Source organism: Perognathus longimembris, chromosome 14, assembly GCF_023159225.1.
Source record: "Perognathus longimembris pacificus isolate PPM17 chromosome 14, ASM2315922v1, whole genome shotgun sequence".
In the NCBI taxonomy this organism is placed as follows: domain Eukaryota; kingdom Metazoa; phylum Chordata; class Mammalia; order Rodentia; family Heteromyidae; genus Perognathus; species Perognathus longimembris.
In genome coordinates, this window is record NC_063174.1 from 27,463,180 (window position 1) to 27,483,183 (window position 20,004).

General features: G+C 39.4%; 1 protein-coding gene across 2 annotated transcripts in view; it reads right to left on the reverse strand.

The window, feature by feature from the left end:
* The window catches only part of Armh4 (armadillo like helical domain containing 4), a 118,413-nt gene that overhangs the window by 85,941 nt on the left and 12,468 nt on the right, over positions 1 to 20,004 (reverse strand). For both annotated transcript variants that reach the window (XM_048362323.1, XM_048362322.1), the window contains exons 2-4: positions 15,588 to 16,997; positions 9,346 to 9,597; positions 7,656 to 7,856 (exon numbers count right to left, since the gene is read on the reverse strand). In XM_048362323.1, the coding sequence (XP_048218280.1) occupies positions 7,656 to 7,856; positions 9,346 to 9,597; positions 15,588 to 16,935 (1,801 nt within the window). In that variant the 5' untranslated portion in view covers positions 16,936 to 16,997. The remainder of the gene's footprint in view (positions 1 to 7,655; positions 7,857 to 9,345; positions 9,598 to 15,587; positions 16,998 to 20,004) is intronic.

A 20,004-nucleotide genomic window follows, 5' to 3' on the forward strand; every position in this document is an offset into this window, starting at 1 on the left:
TCTCCAATTAACCACCAGAAAATCGAAAATGGAGCTGTGGCTCAAAGTGGTAGAGCACTAGCCTTGAACAAAGAAAGTTCAGGGACAGTGCTCAGGCCCTGAGTTCAAATACCTTGGTCAAGGTTTGGTGCTTTTTCATGATGGAATCAGGGCAAATTCAAGTATAGCCATTTTGAAACATAAGTAGAGTTATTTTTCACTAGACTGTAACTCATCATTTCAGGCAGGGTTGTCTGAGGGACTTCATACAGGAGAACTTTGAGCAGAACTGTTTGTCTCTCTTTCCTGCCCTCTTAATTTTAACTTCATTGCTCTTTGTGAAGCAATATAGTGCTGACTATTGCTGTAGAATACCCTTGTTAACACAGGCTGTATTTCCTGTGTGTAAAAACAATGTTGGACTGACTGCCTTGAACTAATCCGGGCTTCTTACAGGGATGGAACATATTCTGAACAGTGGTATGCACGATGATCTTCTGACTGTCATTTACCTAGAAATTTAGTGTGTGTCCCTCAACATGGAAAGAGGGCAGGTGGTACATATGTAGGAGATGGGATGGACGACTTGGTATTGGGCTCTATGTGAAATTTACAACTTGGCTCTTCTCAATGGAATCAGGGATGAAGAGGAGAATACAAGAAAGTTACCTTCCATATAGGAAATAAGCCAAGAGCTGAGATGACAAAAAGCCTGTCAAGGTGCCTAAACAATTGTTCTAGTACATAAGACCAAGGACAGAATGGATAAGAACCTGGGAATTCATTAGGGACCAAGATAAACTTAAACCCGATGAGCCCAATTCATCTCACATTTTTCTTACTTTCTTGGCTTGCACTGTGTTTCATTAGGCTTGAGGAGGTAAGCAGCTTTCCAATTTCTACTAATCAGTTGTGAAAAGATGACAGAATTCATCAAGTCCTGAGTCACAGTTTTAATGAGAAACTGGAATCCTCAGAATGTAGATGAAACAGACACTTTAAGATCATCCAGAGAATAGTAGCAGGCTTCTGGCTCACCTGGAAAGTCTCCCTATTGTGCTAAGGACATGGAGATTCTTGACACGGTTTTATCGAACACTGAGCCCTGTGGCTCAAGAGGTAGAGCACTAGCATTGAGCAAAAAGAAGCCAGGGACAGTGCCCAGGCCCTGAGTCCAAGCCCCAGGACTGGCCAAAAAAAAAAAAAAAAAAAAAAGATAATTTCTCACTAATGGGACCTATGTGGTATCTACTAAGATTTACAATTTTTTCCATATTTGGAAATTTATTACCAATTATGTTTTCTATAACTACCAATAGAATAGTGAATATACATACATACAGAAATCTTTACACATACACACATATACACACACACATACAAAACCATATACATCAATTCTTCACACTGGAGCTAAGTTCTCTACCCTGACTGAGTCACTTGTCATTTTCTTAATAATAGTTTTGCTTTGCATTTTTGTTAGTTTTATACCTGTCTTGCCTCTTCTGCTACAGTGTTCCCAGAAACCAAGATTTGCTACCAATTCTTCTTAGAATTATGTGAAACCCAAACACCAACCAAGTGCACACTTAGATGAATAAATAAAACCACGAAATATATACCAAGCTAAATTCTTCCATCCACATGAGCCATCATGTATAATTGTATGAATACCTTAAGGGGAGCATACAAAGCAGGGTTGGGCAAATACACATGGAGAGAGTCAACTCTACAACAATGTGTACTTGATTGTGATCAGATTAATGAATGAATCTTATATGATAAGAGAGGGAACCAGAAACATTCCAGTGAATGCCAGTTGTCTTTCTTTAATAGTAGAATTTGTAAGCTAGCTTTAGGAAAATATACCACAATATTGATTTTGACTATGTGACCATTCCTAGCAAATATATAATGGTCATTCTGAGGGCTAAGTAATTGATTCTACTGCCTAGTGAGTATACAGATACTTAAAAACAGACACTTAGGGCTGGGGATATGGCCTAGTGGCAAGAGCGCTTGCCTCGTATAATTCCCACCACCACATATACAGAAAACGGCCAGAAGTGGCGCTGTGGCTCAAGTGGCAGAGTGCTAGCCTTGAGCAAAAAGAAGCCAGGGACAGTGCTCAGGTCCTGAGTCCAAGGCCCAGGACTGGCCAAAAAAAGAACAGACACTTAAGAGTTGTCATCAATGACAAAGAATACAAAATGATTTCAGGGAAAGACAACAAAATAACTTACCATAAGAGTCAATCAATAAGTGAAATCACTAGCAATTCTGTTGCAAACTCTGTCATATGAAACACTTGAAAATGATAGAAAATTATCATCCTTTTCTAACAAATTTGGTGATAAGTATTAGTCATTTGGGGTGGGAGGTTTGATTAATAAAGTTACCAATTTTTTAACTTAATCCCCATTGGGGGGGAAGCATCTAGGAAAGGGATCAGAATTGATTTCAACATTAAAGTCAAAAAACATATTCCATCAAATACTTTTTTCTACTTCTTCCTTGCTGTTCTACCATTTAAGCAGCTCTATCAAAGAGGCAAAAGCCCTGGGGCTGGGGATATGGCCTAGTGGCAAGAGAGCTTGCCTCGTATACATGAGGCCCTGGGTTCGATTCCCCAGCACCACATATACAGAAAATGGCCAGAAGTGGTGCTGTGGCTCAAGTGGCAGAGTGCTAGCCTTGAGCAAAAGGAAGCCAGGGACAGTGCTCAGGCCCTGAGTCCAAGGCCCAGGACTGGCAAAAAAAAAAAAAAAAAAAAGAGGCAAAAGCCAGATTTCAAAGCATTTCTAAAAACAAAAGCCAAAGCTTGGGCTCATTCTTAACCTTATTAAAGTTAGCATTCTTAACCTCATCTGACTGCTTCACAAAGTTTATCTCACAACAGCTTATTCTTCTACATTACACATCACACAGCAGCCACCAAAATAAACCTATGAACTTGGGTTTTATAAATGTGGCCTCAAGATAGGATTTTTGAAAGTTTCATTCACCACCTCTGAGTTTAAAAGTCCCATGAGTACTCTGAAAAGTACTCAGAATATAAGTACTTACTGGGAGGACAAAAAAAAAATGGTTTTGTGAATTGCAATGTATCTTGCAGGGTTTTTTTTTTTTCCTTCATAAAAATGACAAGAGCCCTTTAGTATCACCAGTGGTATGTTAAAGCAAAAAAGCTCAGGGAAAGTGCGCAGACCCTGAATTCGAGTCCCAGTACCAGCACTAAAAAAAAAAAAAAAAAAAAAAAAAAAGAGCCAGGCACACTGCTGGCTTATGCCTGTCATCCTAGCAAGACAGGAGGCTGAGATCTGAGGATTGCAATTCAAAGCCAGCCCAGGAAGAAAAGTCTATGAGACTCTCACCTCCAATTAACCACTGGAAAACCAGAAGTGAATCTGTGGCTCAAGGTAGTAGAGCACTAACCATAACCAAAAAACAGCTCAGAGACAGTGCCCAGGCTCTGAGTTCAAGACCTATGACCAAAAAAAAGTGATTTAAAGGAAGAATTAATTTAAGCAGTTGTAAATAAATAAAGGCATTATAAAATTTGCTATTGTCCTAGTTTGATTAAAAAGCCAAAACATTTTTGACATCTTTGTATTTCAAAGATGCTAAATACGACCCTAGTGAAGTTTTGGATAAGCATAATGTATTTTTAATCATTCCAAAAACATGTACTCTGAAAAAGAAAATCATGCACAGAAGTAGAATGTTCCAGGCAAGGTGAATGATAAAGCATTATCTCTTTAAAAATCAAACAGCACTTTGACTGACACGGTAAAAGACACTGAAGTATGCACAAAACCATATGCACTTAAGAGACAGGCTTTCTTCCGTGCCTGAGAAATGTAAAACACATCACAACTTCTGCCCATCGACCATTTGCCATCACACAGGTGCGTGTTTCAGAAACCAAGCAGGTCTGCCTTCCAGACAGCTGGCAAATTCTTTGGGAGCAGAACCCTTGTAGTGAATTGTGTCCCAAAAGAAGGGGTTAGGTCCTAGCCAGCAACACCCATGAACAAGACCTTACTTGGAAAGAGGAGCTCATTAGATACAACCAAATTAAAATTCATCAATTAGTGTGGGGCCAAATCCAATGACTGATGGTCCTTATTAAAGAAGGGTACCAGTTGGAAGCCAGCCCCCACAGGAAAGTCAGTGAAACGCTTATTTCCAATTAACTACCAAAAAGAGCCAGAAGTAGAGCTGGGGAACTATGGCTCAAGTGGTACACTGCTATCTTAAGAAAGAAAGAAAAAAAAAAGAAGGAATTGTGGGTATAGTGACACAAAGCACAGAGGGAAGGTAACAATGTGCAAAGATTAGGGCTATGCTGCCACAAACCCCACTTGTACTTTAACTTTGGCATCTAGGCTCCAGATGTGTACAAGAATAATTTTCTATTTTTTTATGTGGTTTTTCTCAATTGTGGGGCTTGAACTCAGGGCCTGAGCGCTGTCCTTAAGCTTTTGTGCTCAAGGCTAGCGCTCTATCACTTTGAGTCATAGCACCACTTTCAGTTTTCTGGTGGTTAATTGGAGATGAGTCTCATGGACTTTCCTGCCTGGGTTTCCTTTGAACCATGATCCTCAGATCTCAGCCTTCTGAGTAGCTAGGATTAGAGGTGTGAGCCACCAGTGCCCAGGAAGTTTCTATTATTTTAAGCTACTCAGCTATGATACTTTGTTATGGGTAGGATGAGAAACTAATGACCCTCTAAGTCATCATGATGACTAAAGGGGAAGGGAGAGGGAAGAAAACATTGATTTGGGATGTTAGTTATCTCTTAGAGGATACATAGGGCAATGGATTCAGAAATTTCCTCAAAGACACTCTTTGGGTGTCTGATATCTAATAAAGGCATGTCTCTTTCCAAATCCCATTGAGAAATATATCTCATTCTTTAGAGAAATATTCCTGATCCCTATTGGGAGGAAAGATCTTAAAATAGCATACAAAGACAATAATAACATCTTTAAATAAACATATCTTTTTGTTTCAAGACAGAATCTTGCTATGTAGCCCTAGCCAGCCTCAAACTCACAACCCTCCAAGTGCTGGAATTACAGACATGTACCATGTCCAACTTGTGAAGAAGTGTATGTCATTTATCATCTATAACACAGATTACTATTTGAAAAGCAGCTAAAGATAATTTGACATGGCTAATACATGTTCTAGAGAAGAACAACTCTCTTCCTGTAGCTATAATCCTATAGTAAAATCAAAATGCTTTGCCTCAAACTACACTTACATATTCCTGGCAAGGTAGAAAAATAGATATTAAAACTAGAGGCCCTCAACATATCAAAGAATCTAGTAGTTTCACCTGTTTAAATTAACGTGATCTGTTCAGCTTTTTAAGATTTAATTGTACCCACATAATATTGTGATATTATTCACATCTACTTCTTAAAACTAATTAGTGAACCTTTGTAGCTAGGAAAAATTATATGCTCATTCAAAATCTTAAGCCCAACAATGTAGCAAGAAAGGATATATCTTAAGCAAAAAATATCTTTCAGAAAATTGACAAGGATCATAATTTAGATTAAAAAACTGACAAAATATATACTCAAAAAAACTGAAATTGAATTACATAGAAGAAAAGAATTCAAACCATAGGAAATCTTAGGCACATCAGAAAATTCGAACATATTTTAATACAACTTCCATCATCTCCTAAATTTAGAAAGTCACTGCAATTTCACAAGTATAGATTACTCACAAATCTCATTTTTCCTCTTGATTTAAAAGTGCTGCCAAGCCGAGCTGTCATCTCTAACTCAGGTTAATTTCAGGAAACTTGCTTTTGCCAGATGGCATCAAGGAGAGCAGGCAGTTCCATGAGACACAGAACTCCAATTCACATAGCAACTGTCTTCATGCAGAGCATGGGAGTGTTAGCCCTCCAGACCTGCTTTGGTCCATTTCTTGAATTAGCATTATACTATGGAATTCTCCAGGCTCTTTACATGTCATGTGGCTCCATGAACAGATTCCCAGTGTCACCCTGAAAGCCTCCAACAATCCCCTACAAACATAGCTGAGCCTCCTTCCTTGTAGTTGAGAAGATAAAACATAAAATAACAGCACATCTTGTCTCAAGAGCTTACCTGTGCTACAAGTGAGTGGATCTACACCTCAGATCTTTTGACATTTTGTACCTCCAATGAGGTACCTATCAAAATATTCACCACAATAATTACATCATTGTGAGAGATGGATGGATAGATAGATAGGTAGTCTTGTTTGTTGATAGGCAGCTGTGCCCCCAAGAACCCTTTTCATGCTCAGTCTCAGAGTCTTGAAAAGTACAATATGGCATGAAATTCTGTTTTAGTAATCAAAGAGATTGCCTATCTCCAAATAGTGGAACATATTAACCCAGAGATGTTACCAAGAGAGAATAACCCAGCATGAATAAGCAGAGCCATGTTATTAAAATTCAATACCCATTAAAACTTCTAGCCAAAAAAAAAAAAAAAAAAGAAAGAAAGAAAGAAAAAGAAACCTGGTGGGAAAAAATCAACTTTTACATTTAAACCTAGTATTCAACCCAACTTGAATACTGCAATTATCTAGGGCACTCTTTTTTAAGTGCTGATGCCAAAATCTTACTCTCTACCAATTAAATGTTCAACTGTAACTGAAGATTGTCAATAAACACCAAAGGTCAAGAAACTTGTTCTACATGAAAAACCATACTATAAATGTGGTATATTTTCTGGGCCATTTAGTCTTTTTTTTTTTTTTTTTGCCAGTCCTGGGCCTTGGACTCAGGGCCTGAGCACTGTCCCTGGCTTCTTTTTGTTCAAGGCTAGCACTCTGCCACTTGAACCACAGCGCCACTTCTGGCCGTTTTCTATGTATGTGGTGCTGAGGAATTGAACCTAGGGCTTCATGTATAGGAGGCAAGCACCCTTGCCACTAGGCCATATTCCCAGCCCCCATTTAGTCTTTATCAAACAATTTTACTTGCTCTGGCACAAAATTAGCCATAAGCAATAGGTAAATGATTGAGTATGGCTCTGTTCCAATAAAGCTTCTTTATGAATATTGACATTTAAATTTTATACAGCTTTTAAATATGACATCATACTATTGTTTTTCAATTATTTAAAAACATATAAGCCATGCTTAAAGCAAGGGTCAGTGGCATACACCTGTAATCCTAGCTACTCAGGAGGCTGAGATCTGAGGATTATGGTTAAAAGCCAGCCCAGGCAGAAAAGTTCATGCAACTCTTAATTCTAATTAACCAACAAAAAGCCAAAAGTGGAGCTGAGACTCAAGTGGTAAAGTGCCAGCCTGGAGCAGAAAGAGCCAAGCAGGAGCATGAGGCCCAGAGTTCAAGCCTCAGTTGTAGCAAATGTGCAGGTACACAAACACATTCTCTCTCTCTCTCTCTCTCTCTCTCTCTCTCTCTCTGTGTGTGTGTGTGTGTGTGTGTGTGTGTGTCTCTGTCTCTCACACACACAAAAACACAATTCCCAGCTTACAGGCTATATAAAAACAGGTGGCAGACCAGATTTGTTTAGCCAGTTTACCAACCCCAATCTTACCTGTGGTTTAAACAAACTACTTAGTCATTCTAAAAACATTTGCTTACTGACACACTCAATTCGTCCTAGCAAAGATTCCCTTCCATGAATGGATACCTTCAGACTCCAGCTGGTCTAGGCCATAGGAGGCAGCTGTATTAGCATGGCTAATGGATGGTATTGTTCTCTCAAATGGTAGCTCAGAAACCGGAAGTGTTGAGGAAATGCTGGGCAGCTCCTCCATTCTTCCAGTAGGTGTCACTGGAGAGTCCAAGACTGGTATAAACTCATTTGGCCCTGTGACGGTATCCATTAGATCTGCCAAAAACAAGGGATAAAACTTGGTCTACAAAATCATCATTATGGAAAACATAAACATGTGCTTTCTCATTTAAGAAAAAAAAAGACTAACAAAATGAATACCTCATTTACAGTCAGTTAACATTTAGCCTAGTTCTTCTTTTTCAAATCACATCAGCTCAGCTACCCACAGCTATCCATACTTTTTATTTATTTGTTTGTTTGTTTGTTTGCAAGTCTTGGGGCTTGAACTCAGGGCCTAAGCACTGTCCCTGGCTTCCTTTTGCTCAAGGCTAGCACTCTACCATTTGACCCACACACAGCACCACTTCTGGCTTTTTCTGTTTGTGTGGTGTTAAGGAATTGAACCCAGGGCTTCATGCATGCTAGGCAAGCACTCTACCACTAGACCACATTCCCAGCCCCTATCCATACTTTATTACCCAGGAAAATAGATGACCTAAATCAAAACTTTATTTTTAAACATTAAGCTCTCATTTATTTTAGTGGCAATGTTACAGAAGTTGCAAGAAGACTACTGTGGTAATATTACAGAAGTTAAAGACAGGAAAATTTTAATACATGCCAAATTCTTTGGAAAAACCAAGTGTGTTTCCCAAAGTCATGGCAAAGGCCAGTAGAGAATAGATATGTATCTAGAACAGGCTCACTTTCAAGGCTTCCAAATATACCTCCAGGCATTCCCAAGTCTACAGATTCTAGCACAGCTTGAAAACAGTTGATTTAAGAAACATGAGCCCTGAGTTCAAACCCCTACCACCAAGAAAGAAAGGGAAGAAAACCTGGCTGATCATAAATCTTTTGATTCGATTTTTAAAAGGTAGATTCTTATGCTTTTTCCACATTCCAATTTTCTATATTGAAATCTCCTTGGCCTTGAGAAATAATTTTTTAAGAGCTCCCAGAACATGGAACAATGGGGCCTAGTAAGAATATAAGTTGGTATGACCATTTGGCAAAGCAGATTTGGGCTCTAAAAGTCAAATAATCATATATCATATGTATGGCCAGGAGCTTCACTCCTAGGTTATTCTGGGGAGGAAATCCTCCACACAGAAGTGGAGGGGTGAGGTTCAAGGTTCGAGCCTTGAGAGAGAAAGCCAAGAGAGAGTACAAGGTCCCGAGTTCCAACTCCAGTACCAGAACCACACAAAGAAAGGAAAATTCTGCACATGTATAGTAGAGAATATGCCAACATGCACAAAGTGTTTGTGGTAACAATATTTACAATAGCCAAATCTGTAAATGACCCAAATGCAATCATCAGGAAGGTGGATGGACAATGGGCAAATAAACTATGACGCATTTTTATAATGGAATATTACACAGTCGCCAAAGAACAACAGAATATATAGTGGCAGAATATGAAGTAAAACATTTAAGTCCTCAAAGACCTGTCTATAATATAATGCTGCCTTGCTTGTTCTGCTCCTTATAGAAAAGATCCACCCCCGGCACACTGAGCCCTGTTCCCTCCCTTACAGACCTTCTGCAGCAGCGGTGACCTCAAGAGACAAAGGGACAGCTGTGGTGGAAGCTGTAGTGGCCAGAGGTTCCCACCCTCCAGGCCGCTGGGTGGCACCAGCAGCATCAGGCGCAGGCGACAGGGACCTCTTGCCCTCCTCAGGTTCACCACCAGCACCGGTAACCTCGAGGGTAGCCATCTGCTCTTGAGTCACCAATGGTAAAGTGGCTTCCAGGTCTTCTACAGCTGTTGTCATCTCTTCAGTGATGATGTCTTAAAAGGGATTGGGAAACATTTTTAAATAGACCAAATCTCCATACTTAAAGTCACTACATGATGACTAAATTGGGGGATAAGACTATGGCAGCTATTTCAGAGATAAGAAAAAAACCCAAAGGAAAATTCAGAAATCAAAGGCTAGTAAGGAAATGTCACTGTCGATGCTTTTAAAAGTTGTAGATCACAGGAGGCTGAAATTTAAGGACTGTAGTTTGAAGCAAGTCCTGGCAGGAAAGTCCAAGAGACTCATCTCTGATAAACTATCAAAAAGCCAGAAGTGGAGCTGTGGTTCAAGTGGTAGAGCTAAAAGAGCTCAGGAACAGGGCCCAGATCCTGAGTTCAGGTGCCAGAATTGGCACACACGCACACACACACACACACACACATACACACACACCAAAAAAGTTGTGGATCAATATAAGACACAAAATTGTCAGAATAAACTAGAACAAAATCTAAAACAAACTAGAAAAGTCAACAGCTAAGCATGTTATACAGAACTAAACTACACTCAAAAAACTTGTCTGCAGGGGCTGGGGATATAGCCTAGTGGCAAGAGTGCCTGCCTCGGATACACGAGGCCCTAGGTTCAATTCCCCAGCACCACATACATAGAAAACGGCCAGAAGCGGCGCTGTGGCTCAAGTGGCAGAGTGCTAGCCTTGAGCGGGAAGAAGCCAGGGACAGTGCTCAGGCCCTGAGTCCAAGGCCCAGGACTGGCCAAAAAAAAAAAAAAAAAAAAAAAAAACTTGTCTGCAGGAGCTGGGAGTATGGCCTAGTGGCAAGAGTATACATGAAGCCCTGGGTTTGATTTCCCAGCACCACATATATAGAAAATGGCCAGAAGTGGCACTGTGGCTCCAGTGGCAGAGTGCTAGCCTTGAGCAAAACAAAGCCAGGGACAGTGCTCAGGCCCTGAATCCAAGGCCCAGGACTGACAAAAACAAAAACAAAACAAAACAAAAAAAAAATTGTCTGCAGATGTTGACTAAGGTAGGAGGACTAAGAGTGCAAGGCCAGGTTAAGCCACACAGCTTTTAAGACTCTGTCTTTTAAAAAAAAAATGCTTCAGAAGCATGTATGTGTTTTTTCACATTTGCACATCTGAGGGTAAAAGGAACTTGCGTAATAATTACAATACTTAACATTTCCTAAGTGTCTTATGGGCCATATACACAGTGTAGACTGCACACTGTGTATTATCCTATTTTGTCCCCCCACATGGACTAAGACGGATGTGGAAACTAATATCATTCCATAGAAAGTACATAAATGAACTCCAAGAATGCAAGCTACATAGTTCTGGATCTGAATTCTGATTCCACCACTTACTAACTCTATAATACTGAACAAATTACTTATCATCCCTCAATTATAACATTATTATCATCTAACTCACAGAGCTATCATAAAGACAAACAAAATAACACCAGTTAAATACTTAGTATACACTAGTACTTGGTAAGTATTCAATAAATATTAGCTATTAGTGCCCCCAACTTACTGAATAACTTAGGTTCAGAAAGGGTAGGGTTCCTGTCCATGGGACACAGCCAGCATGCTAACTGTACCCCAGGAAAAACTCAAGAGAGACCACTGAAGGAGATTGCACGTGCTTTTAGATCTGAGAAAGATCTAAAAGTTAAACAGAGAATAGAACTGTGATATAGAGGAGACTGTTATTTATCATAGGGCCATTCTAATTTCTTCAGACACATTGTTAAGACTATTTTAAGGATGAAGATTTGCCATCTTCTTAAGAGAGTCTCTGGAAATTTCAAATATTTACCCAACTTCTAAAACCTTAATTTCCAGAAAACCTCATAAACTGTCATTCTTAAAATACTACTACCAAATATATGGCCTATTAGCAAGTGCAGAAAAGTATACAATAAAAATAATCTAGGAATAGCTGAGAAAAGTTCTCTCCATATTTCCATTCATGACATCTTGCTGTATGCATCTGATTACTAGAAAATGGTTTTCCTGGAAAAATTTCTTTGCTTTAAAATTTGGCTTTTAGTAAAAAACAAAACAAAAAAAACTTTTACTTTCCATGTGGGACTCTTTTTTTCTTCTTTTGAATCGAAGGGCTTTTTATATCTGATAAGTCAATACAGTAGGAAGTAAGTTAGGGTAAGATTTTACATGAACTTCATGAACATTGCTCTTTATTCATGATTTGTTTTTCCTTTTCCTTTTCTTTTTTAGCCAGTAAGATCGTAAATGTCTTGAGAGCCATGATTAACTTTTCATACCTTCAGTACCTAGGACCTTGTTCCATTTGTCACCGGAAGGTAATAATATGTTGTTTTGTCATTTTTAAGTAGCATATGTTCGCTATGTTGTCTTCATTGTCAAAAACATAATGAACACTTTAAGGAAAAAAAGTGTAAGAAAAGCTCTATGTGCATAGTTCTATGACACAACAGGAAGTGTCAGAGTCCACAGTCCCTCCAATGACAACTAATAGAAATAGTAATAAGATCCTAAAATCTTAATATTCAGAATTTCCCAACATGTCCCTCTCTCCCTACTTCTTACAGAGAAAAATTAATATAATGCTTATTAGAGATAACTTTTAACACTTGCTCTTCAAATGAACCCCCTAAAGAACTTGCTGAATTAGAAGACTTGACTAAAATCTCAGGACTATAACATATATAATATAATATAATACCAAGATATCATTACGTATCCTGACAAAAAGCTAATGTCTTCAAGTAGTCTGTAGTCCTTGAAATGACTGACATTTGAGTATTCATTTCAGAAAAATAATATTTATCATCACCAGAAAATGGACTTTCTATAAGTACTGTTGTCAGTAATCAGTCTTTCATATTCTTTTTAACTATATAGGATGAAAAAAAAATAAAGTGAAGAGAGTACCATAACTGTTCCTCTCTACAAAGAATACTGAAAAACTCTTAGGTTGGACAAGGTAGGTAATCGTATTATATGATTTCAGTCTGAATGATTCTCTGTCTTCATTTACCAATGTATTGACCTGAATTTATTGACTATTAGATATTGTGGTAGTTAAGTGAGGTGACTATGACCAAGGAGTATAGGCCTTAATCAAAATAATCTGACTACTGTTAAATCCATCTGACTTTTTATCCTATGTCCGTAGGAGTTAGCACAAAGTTAGGACATAATAATCATGGATTTTGTTGTGCAATGCATCATCTACAACTATATGACTTAATTCTCCAGAAATATTTTCATGGTCACGAAGACCCAACTTATTTAATGTCATTTTAAAACAAATTTATAAAACATTTTCTAGAAACGTCTATGAAAACTTACAATATAGGAGACCTTTCAGTGTTTAAAAATGAATTAAACATAAGCCAGGCACTGGTGGCTCATATTTGTAATCCTAACTATGCTGGAAACTGAGACTTGACCACAGTTCCAAGCCAGGCTGGGCAAGAAAAAAAAAAAAAGCTGTAAGATTCCAATTTTAATTAACCAGCCAAAATTCTGGGCTGGGGCCATGACTCAAGTGGCATAGTGCCAGCTGCAAGCAAAAAAGCCAATGAAGCCAAGTGACAGTGTAAGGTCCTGACTTCAAGCCCCTCTATCAGCATGCACAACACACACACACACACACACACACACACACACACACACACACACACACAGAATTCATTATGAAAAATTCAGTCTTTCTTTTATCACTTATAAAATGATTTTTATTTTTTTTTGCCAGTCCTGGGCCTTGGACTCAGGGCCTGAGCACTGCCCCTGGCTTCTTTTTGCTCAAGGCTAGCACTCTGCCACTTAAGCCGCAGCACCACTTCTGGCCATTTTCTGTATATGTGGTGCTGGGGAATCGAACCCAGGGCTTCATGTATACGAGGCAAGCGCTCTTGCCACTAGGCCATATCCCCAGCCCCATAAAGTGATCTTTTATCACTTGAAGTAAATCCCAACAACATTTCATAAAACATTACAAGTTTGAAATTTTCCATTAATTGAACTACTTGGCTGAAGTAACATGGTAGGCATGTTCCAAAACAATTTGGAATGAGTATAAACACATTATAAAAAGCTTTCCTTCCTGATGCTGGTATCTGACCCACTATACATTATAAAAGAAAAACATTACTCATCAGTGACAAACATAAAGCCTGTCAGCTTATAATATTTACAGACATAAAGACTAAGTTAAAAAAAAGTAGAAAATGTATAATCAAGCCAGCAGATGATTTATCTTTCCCCATTATTTCTAGGTGATTTATTTCAGGGCAAATAAAGTCAGAGAACTCATATGGCTAACACTTTGAGAAAAATATTTTTGTAAAAATAGCAAAGATGGGGCTGGGAATATGGCCTAGTGGCAAGAGTGCTTGCCTCGTATACACGAAGCCCTGGGTTCGATTCCTTAGCACCACATATATAGAAAATGGCCAGAAATGGCGCTGTGGCTCAAGTGGCAGAGTGCTATCCTTGAGCAAAAAGAAGCCAGAGACAGTACTCAGGCCCTGAGTTGAAGGCCCAGGACTGGCCAAAAAACAAAACAAACAAACCAAAGATGTGAGTGTACCTTATAACAACATGTAAACAAGTATCCTAAATTGTTAACTGTACTTCTTCTCTCTTTGTGTATATGTGTATGTGTGCTGAGCCTAAGGCTTGAACTCAGGGCCAGGGCACTATTCCTGAGCTTTTATACTCAATAGCTAGCACTCTACTTCTTGAGCCACAGCTGTATTTTCAGCTTTTTGAGAGTGTATTGGCGACAAAAGTCCCATAGACTTTCCTGCCCAGGCTACCTTCAAACCACAATCCTCAGATCTCAGCCTCTTGAGTAGTTAGGATTAAAAGCATAAGCCACCAGTGTCTGGCACTAACTGTACTTTCTAGTCATACGCTAATTCTTTCACATTTTCTTATATATTTATTCATTTTGTATAAAAAGTTTTGCAGATATCTGTGTATATCAGGATTTCTCAATCTCAGTGCTATTGGCTTGAAAAAAAATTTTGTCATGGAGGACTGCCCTATGTAGTATAGGATGTTTCACGGCATGTTTAGCCTATTATCTAACAGATGTCAATAGCAACCTTCACTTGTGACAACTAAAAATGTCTCTAAACATTAAGTGTCTTATGGGGGGGGAGGCAATTTGTCCCCAACTGAAGCCACTGGTTTATATTCAGGAGTTACATTCCAGCATAATTTTCATATAAAATAAATCATTTATTTCACTGTGTTTTTCTAAATTGCTATTAGAAAAAAGAAAGATTGAAAGCTGGGTAGTAGTGGCTCACACCTACAATCCCAGCTCCTCGGAGGCTAAGAATAGAAGCACAATTGGAAGCCAGCCCAAGGCAGAAAGGTTTGCAAGATTCCCTCTTCTCAACTCATAGCCATGTCCAGTGGCAAGAGCCTGATAATCTAAAATCCATGAAAGGTTAAGATTGGTACCAGGCCAACAAAAGCAGGAAAGTTTGCAGGACTCCCTCAAGAAAAGACGTCTGTTGAATTCCTTCCCTAAAGAGAATGAAGCTGGATGCAGTGGTATGCATCTATCAGCCCAGGTAGGACAGAAGCTTAAAATAGGCAGCTCACCGGCAGTCGCCAATGGCTCACACCTGTAATCCTAGCTACTCAGGAAGCTGAGATCTGAGAGTCATGGTTCAAAGCCAGCTGTGCTCTTCTCTCCAATTCAATACTAAAAAGCCAGAGGTGGAGAGCTCAAATGGTAAATCACTAGCTTTGAGCAGGAAAGCTCAAGGACAGTGTCTGGGCTCTGAGTTCAAGCTCCAGGACTGGCACGAGGGGGGAAAAAAAGTCAGATCATGATCTAGGCACACACAAGCAAGTAGCTGCAAAAATCAAATGTGGAAGTATGCCTCAGTGGTAGAATGCCTGTCTAGCAAGTACAAGACCTTGAGTTCAAGCCCTAGTACAGCTAAACACAAAAGATAAATTGAATGTTTCCAAATAAAGCAAAACTTATTTTTCCGTTTTACCTTTCAATGTATTTCCCAATGGTTGATATGCCTCAGATGCATATTCAGAGATGGAAACAGTACTCTCTGAAAAAAACATGGCACCATTTTCCTTGGTAGAGTCCATGAAGACTCCTGTGCTCTGGAACCGGTTCACAACAGAAATTTCAGTGTCTTCCATCAGACTCGTAGGCATAAAGGAGCTTTGATCCGTGACAGCAAGTGATCTATCCTCCCCCTGTGCTGTTGACAGGGCTGTCCCCACATGTATTTCCCCTTTAGGCAGCCCCAGAGCCTCCTGAGCAACCTCCATGGCAGGTTGGTCCCTATCCATACTGTCGTGGCTCGCTCGTTCCAGCTGTGAAGGATCTATTCTCATCTGAGTCCCTATATTGTCTCCAAGCTGTGGGGTGTTTATCTGGCTTACACTCTCCAGTTTGGTGTCATCCCACTCATCACTTGGGACAGGAGCAGCTGGAGCAGCTGTGCTGACACTCACAGTAGCTCCAGGAGCTCCCAGCAGCCTGTCAGTTTCTGGTTCAACACTCAGGGTGCTCTCAGAAGTTGCCAGCAAGTTCTTGGTGGCAGTAGCCTGGGTATTATCAGCTGTCATCTGTGTGGCCTTCTCCTTATCAAGAAGGATACTAACAGACTCAGTGTCTGCTGTGGACTGAGTGCTAGGAAAAGAAGTTGCCCTCTGGTCTGAGTGAGCATCCAATATCTCAATCCTGGCATTGGTGGCTAGCATTTCTTTAGTATTTATGTAGGGTGAAGTTGAATGTCCCCAGCTAACTCCTTCCTGACTTTTAATTGCAAACACTGGATTGTCCACATACTTCAGAAAGCCTTGTGTTGCATCTGTGGTCCCTTCTGCAATGGCCTGAGTGCTGGCGCTGCTAGTGGGATCCTCCTTCTCATCCGTATCCAGGAAAGCAGGTGGGGTGATGGCAGTGGTTAACATGGCCTTGGAAAGTCTGCTTTCAGGAGGGATCCAGTCTGGCTGGCTGGAACCAAACACATCCACATGGGCAGGGATCGCTGCCTCAGTAGCAGTGGAAAGAGCAGGGCTGTAAGGCAGGAGGTGCCCAGCTCCTGTAGGATTGACTTCTGTATCACTTGGGAATAACAATGGTAGCCCAGCTGATGCTATCTTTGGATTTTGAGAGGGCATCAGTTGGGGTAGATTCTCTGGAGGAATGGAAGTGTTTTCTTGGTCATTTGTATTCATCTTCACAGTCTGTCCTTCTGCATGAGTGTGTGCTCTCTCTTGCTTTCCTATTTGGGGAAAGGCCAGACATTGTGAGGTCAAATTGAGGACTACAAGGCTACAGAAAGCCAGACAAATATGCAAAACAATTGGTCTGCTCATAGTGGTAGAGAAATGGTGCAGATAAACTGGCAGAGTTGACAATTCCAGTTGACAATTCAGTCCTGCAGAAAAACAAAGCAGAGCCAACTGTCATGCAAATATATTTTGTAAATAAGTTCCTTTAAATCAAACTATAAATAGCATAATCTCCTTGACTTCATACACAGGGAAGGTAAGTAGGATGGTAGTTGTTCTATTTCTTTGTACCCTTGAGACATGAATAACCCAGTTCATTTTCCTCTGCTGAATTTTGCAGCTGAGGCTCCCTAGAAAAAGGCACACCATAGTTTATGAAGTTCATTGTTTCTTAAATATCTACTTGAAATAAGCTATCTTTGAAGTTACATTTGCAATATGCTCTCCAAGTTCCTCTGTTAACTAGCCATGTGGTTGAATGACTACAGACATGGGAATGTGTCCAGAATATGAATAAATGTTACACATTCACTCAAAGAACTTTTTCTTAATTTTTTTTTTTTGGTGCCCATACTGGGCCTTGAACTCAGGACTTCACTGGACCTTTTCTCTTTCGAGGCTAATGCTTATCTCTTGAGCCACAGTTCCAATTCTGCTGATTGGTTGTTAATGAGTCTATAGATTTTCCTATCTGGGCAGGCTTTGAATTGTAACCCACAGATCTCAATGTCTTAAGTAGCTAAGATTATAAGCATGATCCACCAGGGCTCAGCCACATAACTTTTTGTTTTTTGTTTTTCTTTTTGTTTTCTGTGCCAATCCTGGGACTTGAACTCAGGGCCTGGATGCTATCCCTGAGCTTTTTTGATCAAGGTTAGTGTTCTATCAACTTGAGCCAGATATCCACTTTCAGCTTTTCAATGGTTAATTAGAGATGAGAGTCTCATGGACTTTCTTGCCTTGGATAGCTTTGAACTGTGATCTTCAAATCTGTCTCCTGAGTAGCTAGGATTACAGGTGTGAACCACCAGCACCCGGCCCAGCCAAAAAACTTAAGTGTGGCTGTGGTCTAATGTGTCCCTCAAATGTTTGTGTCCCTCAAAATTCTTATGCTGAAATCTAATCATCAATATGATGGTATTAGGAAGTAAGGTCTTGGATACTGAGGGCATAAAGGCAGAGCATTCCATTGATGAATGAAACAAAGGGTCCCTACACAAGAGTACACCAGAGCCCCCTCACCTCCTTTGCTATATTAAAGTTGCCTTCTATGAAGCAGGTCTCAAGGAGACTCTAAATCTAATGACATCTTAATCTTGGACATCACAGTCCCCAGAAATGTGAGAAATAAATTTGAGAGTTTTTGTTTTGTTTTATTTTAGTGCTTGGAACTGAATACAGGCTTCCTATATTATAGCATTTTCTTATAATGGAATAAAACCATTGTGTCCAAACAAACAAGGACAAGTCTAATAAAAACTTACTATCATTATAAAATACTGAACATCAGTTACTTTCAACAGTTTAGTTTGTACCATGGCTATCTGGAAAGTAAACTGAAAGCAAAACGTGTAGTGGCATGGCTCAAGTGGTAGAGCACCTAGCAAAGTGTGAGGGGGTCCTGAGTTCAAAGTCCAACACTGCCCCCCCAAAAAGCCGCATATAAATTATTTTCAATTAAAACACATCTTTAAAATTCTTAAATAATTTCTTATTGTCTGCAACAATGACAAAACACATAAGCAAAATGTTTGTGATTCAAACTTAAAGGATTAAAAGAGGCTAATTCCTAAAAAATAAAAATAAATACATTAAAACACACACACACACACACACACACACACACACACAAAGCAGCCAGTGCTGATGGCTCACAGTGATCATCCTAGCTACTCAGGAGGCTGAGATCTAAGGATCACATTTTATCTCTAATTAACCACCAGAAAACTGAAAGTGGTGCTGTAGTTCAAAGTTGTACAGCACTGGCCTTGAGGGGGAAAAAAAAATATCTCAGGGACAAAACCCAGGCCCTGAGTTCAAGCCCCACAACTGACCAAAAAAATTTTAATTAAAATTAAAAACAAAGCATTTCAAAATAAGCAATCTTTACTGAATATCCTTTATTGTTAAGATTAAGATTTATTGTATTCTTTAAACTATGCACATTCTCATTAAAATATTAAAACTGCTCAATTTACCCACCGTTTAAGAATTTTGGTTCTTTTTATCTATTTAGCTGAATAGGGTCCCTTCCTTTCCTATCATTGGAAATTTATCAATTTTTGATCCCCAGGGATATTAAAAAAAATTAATCGTACCGCACATTTTCCAGGACATTAAACCTAGGAATTAAAATTCTAAAATAGAAATCTTGTCTTTACAAAAGCTACCTTTCTTCTTCCTTTCATGTCTAATCAGTTAAACTCTCTAGGCTAAGCACTTGATGCACACTTGTGAAAAAGAAATTCACATTTTCATGGAGACTTTTCCTAAGGATTTCAAAGCCTTCACATGTTATCCTATTTAGTCTTAAAGATCCTTTCAAGAGAGAAAAGAAAAAAAGAAAGAAAAGGTCAAGTTCTCAGGGCATATCTAGACAGCTGAAAACCAAGGGAAAGCTAGATTTTTTTTTTAACATGAGAAAAAAAATGATCCATGGATTGAAGCTGAGGCCTCTTGCCAGCCATCCAGCAGCCTCACTTGAATACAATGTCTTGAAAGAGGAACTTCCTGCCCCTTCAAGTCTTATTGAGAGATGGTAAGTCAGGTGTACCCACCGAGGCTACTCCCAAATCCCTGATGCACAGAAATTGCATGACACTATAAAGATGTATTGTTGCTTTAAGCTCCTAAATTTGGGGGTCATTTGTTACACAGACATCTTGAATTCACAGTGCTTTGGTGAAATACAGGAAGAGAATGATATCATGAGCTGTCATGATGTTCAGGAAAGGAACAGCATTATCAAGAACCATAAAGTTAGCAGTAAAAAGAAAATTAAAGCCAGAGGTGACTAGGAGTTCAAAATCCTAGAGGTAGTGAAGACATTGCTCCAAATATGGAGAATGTGGAGTGTGGGGAGCTAAAACAATCTTGATGAAATATTAAATTATATACAGGTATCATTTTAAAAGGGGAAAAAGAAGAAGGGTA